The 12044-nt window shown below is 50.7% G+C and overlaps 1 protein-coding gene across 1 annotated transcript; it reads right to left on the bottom strand.

The window, feature by feature from the left end:
* Positions 1 to 6137: 6137 nt before the first annotated feature.
* LOC109747632 (uncharacterized) lies at positions 6138 to 8035 on the bottom strand. The gene has a single exon (XM_020306656.4). The coding sequence runs from the start codon at positions 7500 to 7502 to the stop codon at positions 6615 to 6617; it is 888 nt and encodes a 295-aa protein (XP_020162245.1). The 5' UTR covers positions 7503 to 8035; the 3' UTR covers positions 6138 to 6614.
* Between the last annotated feature and the right edge of the window lie 4009 nt (positions 8036 to 12044).

Raw genomic sequence — 12044 nt, 5'->3', positions numbered from 1 at the left:
AGGTAACGTACTGACCCGTGTAGCGAAGAAAGAAGCAGCACTGACCCGTGATGCTTGTGTTCGGGTTTGGATCCATACATTTATTTATATATATTTCCCCTAGGCGCGAGGACAAGCCTCACCACTGTTGCTGACAGTTAAAGGAAGCAATATAGTAGTACACGCACGGCATCAGCTGGACTGTTGGTTCCAGTACGAAGATGTCACGTATCAATGCATCTACCCAACGGCCACAGTGGCGATACTCTCACCCAGTCCCTACCCTACCCTCTCTAGGGAGGTGGCCTGCCGACAGGAGAGGGCACTTATTCGAAAAAAGAAAGAAAGACAGGAGAGGGCACTGGAGGTACTACACCGCACAGACGCGTGCATTCATCGAACGAACGAACTGGCCACATGCACGGTGAAGCCAGGCCAAAGCCACCCGGCGCCGTCTGCATAATCATGATCCACACCACACGTACGTACGTACGTATCGGCCGGACGGGACGAGTGCATGTTCTTCTGTAGCGAAAAACATGAAGCACGGCGGCTAGACCTGGCTAGATAGATAGTGGTGGTAGCTGCATACATGCATGCTTAATGAAACGTGCTGCCTTTGACATGTGCTGTGCTGCGGCCTGCGCCCGAAGCCTGAAACCACTACAGTGAAAGTAAGTAAAGCCTGCACTGCGCTGCGCTGCACTATCCACACAGCAGGCTGCTTGCATTGCATGCAGTCTGCCGCGGAAGCTGATGATAGCCTGAAACCACAGACCACCGAGCCCCGCGCTCCTCTGTGCTCGCTCGCTCGCGGATTCATGGCTATCCATGTTGCCTGCTGCATCTGTTTCGTACCGTTGCCTCTTGGAATCTAATGCGTCCAGACCACGAAGGACACGAACGCACTACTACATGTACCGGTGGAAATTAGTCCATGCTCCGGCCGAGACGCACGCCTACCAACACGACTCAACTTGGCTTAGATAGTTAGGTCTTCTTTCCTCGGGACTCTGAGATTGGTTACCACAGACTGATTGTACACCTACTAGTAACTCTCACTACTATTTGAATGTGGGTTGGGTAGGTTGGCGAAAGAGAAAGAAGCACGCACGGAGGAGTACGATCGAAATCGAATTCAAACGCCGCTCGCTATCGGCCAGTCAAGGCGAGAAAAAAGGTTGCATGGAACAGGACAACTGAGCCATAGTAGAAACCGGACGCAAAAGCAGGCAAGGCGACAAGGGCCAGCCAGCCGGATCGTGCCGCCAGCAAGCACCATTTCCATTTCCTCGCAACCTCACCCCTCAACGCACCACACAAGACCGACCGCATTGATGAACGGACCGATCGCTGCCCGCCCATGCCGCGGAAGAAAGCGATGCGACCGATCCGGGCCGCGCCAAAACGAACCACCGCCCTTTTTTTCCTGGCTTTTCCCTTGCCCGCTGTACAACCGTCCGAAAAAGGAAACGCGCGTACGCTTACGCCTTGGCTTGCCTACCCGAGTGCTGCGCCCTACCCTACTCCTACTCTACCTCCAGCGCGGGCCCGCCGCCGGTCAGCAGCTCCACCAGCCACTCCTCGTCGACGAGCTCCGCCATGTCCGCGTCGGCGTCGGCGTCGCCGTGCGCCGCCGCCGCCGCCGCCTTGGTGTCGTCGTCGGGCTCGGGCCACGGCCAGGGGATGGCCGTCGGGGGCGGCGGCGCGCCGGCGCGCGTGTCCACGGAGGCCATCACGCTGGACGCCGCGGCGGAGAAGGACGGGCCGCAGCTCTCCTCGTTGCCGTTGATGGTCACGAACCCGTCGTCGCCGCCCTTGCCCGGCGAGGAGGAGATCTCCAGCTCCAGCCACCGCATCACCTCCTCCACCGACTCCTCCGCGATGCCCTCGTACTCCTCCCCCTCCTCCTCCTCCATCTCCGCCTCCTTCCACGAGAAGCCGCCGCCTCCCTCGACGAGCCCCGCCTCCCCGCCGGACACGGCGAGGACGGCCTCCCCGCCCCGCTTCCGCTTCCTCACGCCGGCGGCCTCCTCCTCCTCCATCCACCCTACCACCCCACTCCCACGAACTCGACTCAGAGAGATTGCGCGAGCGGAGGGAACCGCCAAGTGGAACTGAAAACAGAGGAGGAAGATAGGAGAGTGAGGCGTGGTGGAGGATAGCGCGGTGGAGCGCCTTGCCGCGTCCACGTCGGTTTATATAGCGCGTGGGGCGGGACGTGGCTGCGCGGCGCGGGGCCGTCGGATCCGCCTCGGGGGCACGCCCCGGCGCGCATCCGGCGGCCTCAGGCGTTACGCGAGGAAAAGGACGTGTTCGCGTCGCGCGGCGTGGCGTGGCCGTGACGCGTAGCGCGCTCTCCTCTCCTCTCCTCTCCTCCTCTGGGGAACCGCGTCCTTTTTGGACGCGACGAGTGGGGAAAGAAACCAAACCCTTTCTTTTTCTCCGTTCGTCGGTGCTGTTGACCGTCGTCGCTGGGTGGCTCGGCCCGTGGTGGATGGGGGATGGGGCGTGGGTGGGTGCCAGTTGGGCTCTTGCCAAAAAACGAACCCCAATCTCGCGCTCGTGACGGAAGCGCGGCAGGCCCAGAGCCCCGCGCCGCGCCGCACCGCACCGCCGTTGTTGTGGCGTGCGGGGAGGACGGACGGACCGCGAGGGTTCGGGTAGCATTTCTCTGGGTCGTACGTAGTATTGATTGTGGCCAGCTGGTGCGTGTGTTCCGCTCTATCTGCGGCGGTTTTCGTTGGCGCCTTTGTTGTTGCCAAAAGCTGCGGGGCTGTTTTGGTCCGTCGCCGATCTCCTGCATGCCATCACCTTCGTGTCTTGCACGACAAGGATTCGTGTCTCCGGATTAATCGTGTGAGCTGTACGGGCGCGATACGCTTTGGGTAGTTCCTTCCGGGAGAGGTTTTACACGAGTGTCGACGAGCGCGCACGTCTATCTCTTGCTTTTTTTTTAGGAAAGAAGCTGCACACCGGGGAAGGAAGGGAGCAAGAAAAGGGATTCTCTGGGGCAACTGGACTACTGGGTTACTGGCCCAGTAGCAGGCCATTGGGGGATAGCGCTGGAAAAAGAACCCAGGCCTATCCGGCCCAATCAGAGTCTACTTTTTTTTTATCGTCTGAATCTACTTGTTGTTTTTTTTGCGAGAAAGTTCTATTCATCTTCAATCATTCTAAGAGAAATGTACTATTTGTTGGTATTCCATGGGAGTTATAGAGAGAACAAAGAATAAATGGGTGGAAGGAAAAAAACCATCAACGGTGGAAAAGAGGTTCTCCTAAAATCGATTGCAGAAGGTAGAGTAACCATCACATGCAATGTCCAATCACGCAAGCAATGCCGTATTAGCAACAAGCGAGGGTGACAATCAAATAAGGATGATTGGTTCACTTGGTAATTTGTGTCGCCCTGGAGAATTTATGGTAACCAAGATTCCCTTTGTGCAACAAAATCATGAGATGGATTATTTTTGGACGGCGACTTTTAAATGTTGTTTTAAATGTTGCGTTGAGGAAGAACGCATCATTCATGTGGCAGAGCATCATGGCCAGCGTCGATAATATTAACAATGAGTGCTACTGTTCCACGCGAAGCCGGCAGGAAAGTCACCAGACGAGCATCCCTGTCGGGTGTCAGCACTAAATGGGCCAACCCACTGCTGGGCGGATTTGCGACCAGTTTTTTTACATTGACCGGTTTTTCCATTAAAATACTACCGTATTTTTAAAAACTATTCAAGAATTCCAAAATATTTGTGAACATACAAAAATGTTCATGATTTTGTAAATTTTCATTGAATTTTAAAAATCTTCAAAATCAGAAAATGTTCACAATTTTGAGAAAATACTCATGGTTTAATTTTTTTTCGTAAATTTGAAAAATAGTTGCAAATTTAAAATGTGCATGGTTTGAAAACATTTCTTGAATTTTTAAAAATATTCACAAATTCATAAGAAATTGTGACCTTGAAAAATATGTTGATGATTAAAAAATGTTAGCAAATTGAAAAAATATTCAGAAATCCAATTTGGCTCTCGGGAGCACTTGCTCCTGAGCGCGAAAAATAATTTTTGAAATGTCAAAAAATCCCAACATTTGTTTTGTATTTATAGTCACATCCGAATGCTGCTTGCAAAGTTTTAGGAAAAAAGTTAAAAATTTTGGCCTCTGCAAAAAAAACAAATTTGAGCACCAAATGTTACCCCAAAATGTCACCCTGAATTTTTTTTTTCACAAACGAAATACTACTGCTCCGTTTCACATGAAAATTATCAAGCATGATTGCGACTGTAACACAAACATCCATAAAAAAATTCAGAATTTCTTGAATATATTTTATCACTTTTTTGCCGGTATTGTTCGTCCGGAGGCAAATGCTCCCGAGCGCCAAAACGCCCCTCTAAAAAATATTCATGAATTTAGAAATTGACTGTGTTTTGGAAAAAAGTTCATCAATTTTAAAAAATGTTTGTGAATTTTAAAGATGTTCATGGTTTCAAAAAATGCGTGGATCCAAAAAATGATCTTGATTGTAGAAAATGTTACGTATTTCAAAAATTGTTCGCAAAAAATAAAATAAAAATGAAAACAAAAGAGAAGAAGAAAATGAAAAACCAGAAGGAAGAAAAATGCTCCGCAAAGGTTCTAGAACATTTCTGAACCCGGAATGTGGATTCTTCCGAAATTGTCTAGTTGGGTCGGCCCCAATATCTATGCATAGCTATCACAATGGTATGTGTTTGCTCGCTAAACATCGACATGTGGAGTAAATAGGATGGTATATGTGACAAGTGGACGATGGCAAAAAAAAATATAACATTGGAACAATGTATGGATTCAAAACTCTCCTTCGAGGAAAGTTACAACACGTAGCGTGGGACGCTTGCTCTCCAAGGTGAGTGATCTCATTGATCTTTCTACCGGACACTAGGATGAACACATGTTTTAGCCTGATTCAAGGGAAATCCTTGCCATCTTTTTATTGCAACATAAGATGACGGATCTTATTGCCTAGAGCTTTAACAGAATGGGTGTTTGTTGGTGCGACCTTCATATAATTCTATCAGGGATTAGCAACATGGACGAAAAAACGAGGCATGATGATGGAATGGGTTCGACCTGCGTTCACCCTTTTCAATATCGTGTGGTCTTGGCTAACAGATATACTAAAGTGCCCCGTCCCGCGTCAAACATGTAATCGAGGGCCTGGAGATGCAAAGCACTTACCTTTTCAGAGTTAGGAAGCAAGGGAGTCTAGAAGGGTATGGTGATAGGAGATATTGATAATGCAGGTGAAGTTGTCATTGAACAATTGTTGAATCTTCCTGCACACGAGGTGGCGTTCCTCGGCCGCAAAAACTTCCAGAAACGACGGGGATTTCGCTTGGTATCTCTTATGAAGCGAGTTTTTATGATTGGTAGTTTGCTATTTCCTCCCTTCCGTGATGTAGAACGTTAAGAACATCTTACATTATAGGACGGAGGGAGTACTATACGACCCGTGAAATTACTCAAACTCATTTCAAGCATTGTCCCATATATTGTTGTTGGCCATGAGTTGGCTATAGTAGCTCCCTTCTTCTTCAACCATGTACTACTACTAACTCTTACTATCACAAGTTAATAAAGAACGGATTTGATATTAAAAAAGAGAGAGAACATAGTACCAACATTAGCACTGGAAGATTAGACTGCAGACCAAAGATGCTTCTTCATGGCTGCACGGTCACCCAGCTTTTAACAATAGCGGTGGCGTCTACTGTTTAACACATCTCGCGAGTACGGGACGTAAATTTCCTCCTCCTTTTCCACGGTCGCGTGTTGGGAAAAGATGCAGCGCGCTTTAATGATTTGTGTTGACCTTTAAACTAAGCCCTCACCGATCCCGGTAAACGACCCCCATCATCGTGCACAAATCCTCACAGCTTATGCCCTTTTTTATATAACGAATGACCCTTTTGCCCTCCAACAGCTTATGCCTCACGGCGCAAATCCTCACAGTTTGTTCATTTCTATTTTCAGAACTCCGCACTTCCTGTAATTCAACACCGCTCGCTTTTCCTCTGGCGTACAAAATCAGTACTGTACTACTGTACTTCGGCAAAAAGAAACCTCGGGCTCCAGAATATATTCCTAAGCAAGGGATGTATACTCGTTTTCAAGAAAAATTCACGCGAATTCTCTGCATAATCATACATGCTATTACAAAACTGTCCGTCAAGATTACAAAAACATGAAAAATAAAGGAGAGTATAGTTTGACAGTACATTAGTAATACATGCCACTAACAATTACAAATTCCCCCCGACAAAAGAAGAAGCAGTTACAAATTCAGATAGATATGTAGTCGTACAAAGTTAAGCAGAACAATCCCCAAGGTGTACTTGCACTAGCAAAAAATAAGGTAACGCAAAAAAAAGAAACGTAAAAAAAGGAAAAATAATAAACAAATACCTCAAACCTCACATCACTCCTCCCCTCCCCCCACCCGCCAAATTTCGTAAAATTCAAATGGGATTTTTTTTTTACAGCAACCGTCGGTTGTGATCTCTACTACCGCCGCGTCCCAGGTGAAAAGTAAAGTGGCTTTGGTTCGCTTTCGCAATGTGCCCCCTGGGAGTTTGCGTCGTCACTAGAAGGTCCACTTCCAGATCTTGACTCGGATCCTGACCTGGCACACGCGCGCGACGGTGGTCGCCGCCGGGGGCGAGGTTGTCGCGTCGTCGACGGCCGCGGACGGCTCCGGGGCCTCCACGGCGGACGGCGCCTTCGACGGCGCCTTGGCGACGGTGAGCTTGACTCCCTTCTTCTTTGCCGGAGTGGGTGCCGGGGCCGGCGCGGCCACCTTGATGCCGTCGCAGTGCACCTGGATGCCGATCTTCTTGGTCTTGAACCCGCCCACCTTGACGCCGGCCTTGGTCTCCAGGTCGAGGGTGATGGCGAAGGTGCCCGACTTCTTGATGTCGGAGCTGGCGGCGGTGGGGTCGACCCCGAGCGCGGCCGCGGTGACGGTGGCCTTGATGACGGTGATGTTGTTGGCCTCGTGCAGGAACCCCGGCACGGTCGCCTCCCCGAGCGGCACGGCGTTGGCGGCCGTGGCGGCGGTGACGGTGAAGTCGTCGTACAGGTAGACGAGCTTCTTGTTGGGGTTCTTGGCGGTGAGCGTGAAGTCGATGGAGTCGGTGAGCGCGGGCGCCGTGGCGGAGCTGGAGAGGCTGAGCTTGTTGACCCGCGCGACGGAGAGGGTGAAGGCCGGGCGGTGGGGGCGGTAGAGGAGGTAGAAGCCGCCGCCGGCGACGGCGGCGACGAGGGCGAGGAGGAGCACGACGAGCACGGCCCAGAAGAAGCAGCAGCAGCAGCTGAAGCGGCAGGAGGAGCGGCCCCCGCGGCGGCCCTTGGCGGGGCCCTGCGGGCGGTAGATGGGGCGCTGGTACATCTTGGGCGGCCCGCCCGCGCCCGCGCCGTTGGTGGCCGCGGCGGCGGCGGGGGGCTGCGGGTTGGGCTTGCCGTTGGAAGACATTGCCGCGCGCTAGCCGGGGACGAGGTGGCTCTTGGCGCGGCGCGGCGGTAGCTAGGTGCCTGGACTGGACTCCGGCCGTGCGCTTGCTGAGCGAGTCCTCGGAGAGAGAGGAGATCTATAAGCTGAGAGGAAGGAAGACGCGGAGGAGAAGGTGAGGTGAGGTAAGGGAAAAGGGACGGGTCACCTTACGGATGGTTCGTCCTCACCAAATCATTTGCTACCGCTGCTGCTGCTGAGCTAGCTGCTGCCTGCTGCTGCCTTTCCTTTGCCTTTTTTATTAAGCAAGTCTCCCCCGTAATTCTCGTTCGTGCCAAGTTGGTTTTTCTCCCGGGAAAATCATTTGGATGGTAGTTTAAACTTGTATTCACCCACAGAAAAATTCAAAAAATTCTACCTCACGTACTGTATAAAGTTTTTGAATGAGCTGCAAACTGAGCCTGGTACTGGCACGAACTGCTAAATTACTCCTTGCGCCGTAGCAGTGGTGGAGTACTAAAGTTTGTAGTGATGGCTACTTTAATTTGTCCCCCTAAAACTTATGTAGTACAACGGGCTAGGAGTAATTGTGTTTCAGCGAGCCAATACCTTGAGCCAGAGCTGCAATTCCCTGCACAAAATTTACTAGCAAAGCGTCAGAGATTTAATAACAAGCTCATTTTGTTGTAATTAAGTGCGACTGATTTGTTTTTTTTTGAACGAACGGTGGCAGTAGCATTTGTGAACATTGGGACCGGCCGGGGGTGTGTTACACTTTTATGCTGCTGCTTCATTGAAGACATGTGATCCAGGTTTGGCTTGGGCAGAGGTCGATCTTGGATCCAACTCTCAACTGCAGGTTGATTTTATTTTATGAGAGAGGTGTATTATGGTTTGTATATAGTTGGAGCATATCTAGCCCTTGCCTAAAAAGTTATAATTCCCTAAAGAATATCGGTTTGAGGAATTAAGCTTCACCTAGCACTTCCCCAAAACCTTTAATCCCTCAAAAAATTGAGCGGAACCTATTTAAACCCACCTCTCCTACTCAAATATAGTCGGACATCGCCGACTCTTAATAAACCATCTCTCCCCTCTCTCTCTTCCTTTCTTCCGCACACGAGTTGTCTCTCCTTGACATTGCCCACATCACAGTTGCCCCGAGCCCACCACCGCCCATGTCCTGTAATCCCGCCTCCCTCCCCCACCGTCTCTGGCGAGAATTTGGCGAAAGTTTTCTTTAGTTTCTCATCGTCCCGGCCATGGCCACGTTCCTTTCTGTCATTCCCGGCCACGGCATGCCTACATCACATATCGGTAAGCACTTACGCAGTAACATGGATGTTGCCAGCCGTCATTGATTCCGATGAATTGTAGCGTTTCGGACCACGTAAAACATGGTAATTGGGAAACTGCTCGACACCATAACATGGGTATGCCTATCTCATATATAAAGAGGTACACCAGGGTGTACAATGCAGAATACAAGTCATGTACAGAGGCTACGTATGATACAGTCTAACACCCTCCCTCAATCTTAACTGTGGCCAGAGGTACAAAGTAAGTTAAGATTGCGCCTACAACCTACAAACTGTGGCTGCAGAAGAGGCTTCGTGAAGATGTCAGCAAGTTGATCTTTAGAGGAGATGAACTTGATATGAAGTAGCTTCTGTGCAACGCGTTCCCTCACAAAATGATAGTCAACTTCGATGTGTTTCGTTCGAGCATGAAATACTGGATTAGATGCCAGGTATGTAGCACCGATGTTGTCGCACCAAAGGACCGACAGCTGAGCTTGAGAGACTCCCAATTCTCTCAATAAGGATTGTACCCATATGATCTTAGCTGCGGCATTAGCAACCGCCTTGTACTTAGCTTCAGTACTGCTGCGAGACATTGTAGCTTGTTTGCGAGCATTCCAGGCGATCAAATTGGGACCAAAGAAGACTGCATACCCCCCCGTGGATCGCCTGTCATCAGGACTCCCAGCCCAATCTGCATCAGAGAAAGCCGAAAGCTCACCAGACAATGCAGGCTGAAGAAGCAAACCATACGAGGCAGTAAGACAGACGTAGCGCAGAATACGCTTCACAGCCGACCAATGTTAAGTCCGAGGAGCATGAAGATACCGACACACACGATTACCTGCATAGGAGATTTCAGGCTGAGTGATAATCAAGTACCGCAGACCACCAACAATACTACGGTACTCAGTGGCGTCATCAGAAGTGAGTGGATCCCCATCAAAGGCAGACAAGCGATCAGTGGCAGACATAGGAGTCACAACATGTTTGCACTTAAGCATACCTGCTCATCGCAGTAAGTCCAGAGAGTACATGTGCTGTGTGAGGGTCAATCCAGCAGAGGATCGAGAGACTTCCAATCCAAGGAAGTAATGCAAAGTGCCCAGATCCTTCATGGCAAAATCACCACTCAATGCAGACAAGAGACGGTCAGCGACAACATCAGAGGAGCTAATGAGAATAATGTCATCAACGTAGACCAGTATATACATCGTCACCTCAGGTCGACGAAGAAGGAAGAGCGAGGTATCAGCCGTGGATGGAACAAAACCAAGGGCCCGAAGAACGGAGCCAAGCCTGACATGCCATGCACGAGGAGCCTACTTCAACCCATAAAGCACCTTGACCAGGCGGCACAAATGATGAGGACGATCAGGATCAACAAATCCAGGGGGCTGACGCATGTAAACCTCCTCCTCCAGAACACCATGTAGGAAAGCATTCTAAACATCCAGTTGGCGAAGAGACCAGCCTCGAGTAACAACCAAAGAAAGCAGCAGTCGGATGTTAGTTGGCTTAACAACCGGGCTAAAAGTATCCTCATAATCAAGACCATACTGTTGTTTGAACCCTTTTGCCACTAACCATGCTTTATAGCGCTCAATAGAACCATCAACATGCCTCTTAACCTTGAAGACCCTCTTGGAATCAATGACATTGACACTAGAGACCCGAGGAACTAACTGCCAAGTACCATTATGCAACAGTGCCTGATACTCCTGCTCCATGGCACGACGCCAGTGAGAAATCCCAAGAGCAGCCTGAAAGTGTCGTGTTCAACAAATAGATCATCCTGCAACTGCGCCACACAAGCTGCAAGCCATGGAACGGTCCCGTCCATGCGTTGCTTGGGACAGACGATACCATACCGACTATGCGTGTGAGGCTGCTGAGCAACAGCAGCTGGTGGTACCGGAGGTGGTGATGGCGACACGGAAGGCGCGTCAGGAGACACGGTTGGCGAGACCGATGTCGACAACGAGCCAGGTGACATGGTCGGTGAAGCCGGCCCAGTAGGAGTCCCGTCGAAGAAAGCCGAAGAGGCCCCTCCTGATGCAGGCGTGGCCGACTCAGGCGACAGCAAGGCGGGCGAGGTCGGCCCAAGCGACGGGGCAGGCGAGGCCGGCCCAGGAGACCGCGGGACCGACTAAGGGAGTCCTGGACTAAGGGGTCCTCGGGCTGTCGGTCTATCATTCATGGGCCAGACAGGTGGGCCGTTCTTGATCCATAATTAAAAGGCCGAGCTATAGGCGACTCCGTGTTCAGGCAGGAAACCTTTGAAGCCTTGGCGTATCTTCCAAGTCAAGATAAGGGAGTCAGCATGTTTACCCCCGATGGTAACAGACCATGTGTAACCCTAGGTACCCATGGTGTCTATATAAACCAGAGGGTTTAGTCCGTAGGGGCTAGAGTCATCATCCTACTCATCTAGGGTTTAGTTCATCCGATCTCGAGGTAGATCAACTCTTTAATCATCATACAAACTCATTAATACAATAGAGCAGGACGTAGGGTTTTACCTCTTCGAGAGGGCCCGAACCTGGGCAAATACTGTCTCTCTGTTCCTTGTTCCCCATCGATCCAAGATCTACAGCTCGGGACCTGTTGGGGATATGACTATTGGATATGACCCGCCCAGGAGGGGCCGGGTTATCCCAATGGCGGTTTATTTAAACAAAGCCAATGAGTATGTTGAAGATGGCGGTTCATGGAGTAGGCTTGTTAAAGGGCCCAAACCCGAAGGCGGCTTAAGGCCTGTAAGTGTAAACCACCATGTATATGTAACTTGTATTGTAAGGCATGTAAGATAAGTCACCAGGCCGGACACGTTTGTATGAGCCGGCCAGGACTCTGTAAACTGTTGGGCGTGGGATGACCCAGTAGCGGCTTAGGGCAAGAAACAACAGATCGAAAGCCAGGCAAAGCGTATTCGCTCCGTGGTAATCGAAACCCTAGCAATACCACCTCAAACTGGATTAGGCTTTTACCTTCACCGCAAGGGGCCGAACCAGTATAAACTCCTCATGTCCTTTGTCCCGTTTTAACCCCTTTAAGCTAACCTCGTCCCATGGCTCCACAACTAAGTCCTTTCACTATGACATCTGCCGTGACAATTCCACGACAGTTGGCGCCCACCGTGGGGCCGGCGCACGGTGGTTTGAGTTCTTGAAGGGCAGCTTTGAAGGGATCAAGGGATACGCTGTGGGCCGGATGACCAAGAGTCGTCGCGGCAAGCTCTATATTGACGATGTAGGCTGGGGCC

Source organism: Aegilops tauschii, chromosome 3, assembly GCF_002575655.3.
Source record: "Aegilops tauschii subsp. strangulata cultivar AL8/78 chromosome 3, Aet v6.0, whole genome shotgun sequence".
NCBI classification, from domain to species: Eukaryota; Viridiplantae; Streptophyta; class Magnoliopsida; order Poales; family Poaceae; genus Aegilops; species Aegilops tauschii.
This window is presented reverse-complemented; position numbering and strand designations above follow the sequence as displayed.

Coding starts and splice junctions, on each gene's coding strand:
- LOC109747632 (XM_020306656.4), bottom strand. CDS start 7,502: ATGTCTTCCAACGGCAAGCCCAACCCGCAGCCCCCCGCCGCCGCCGCG.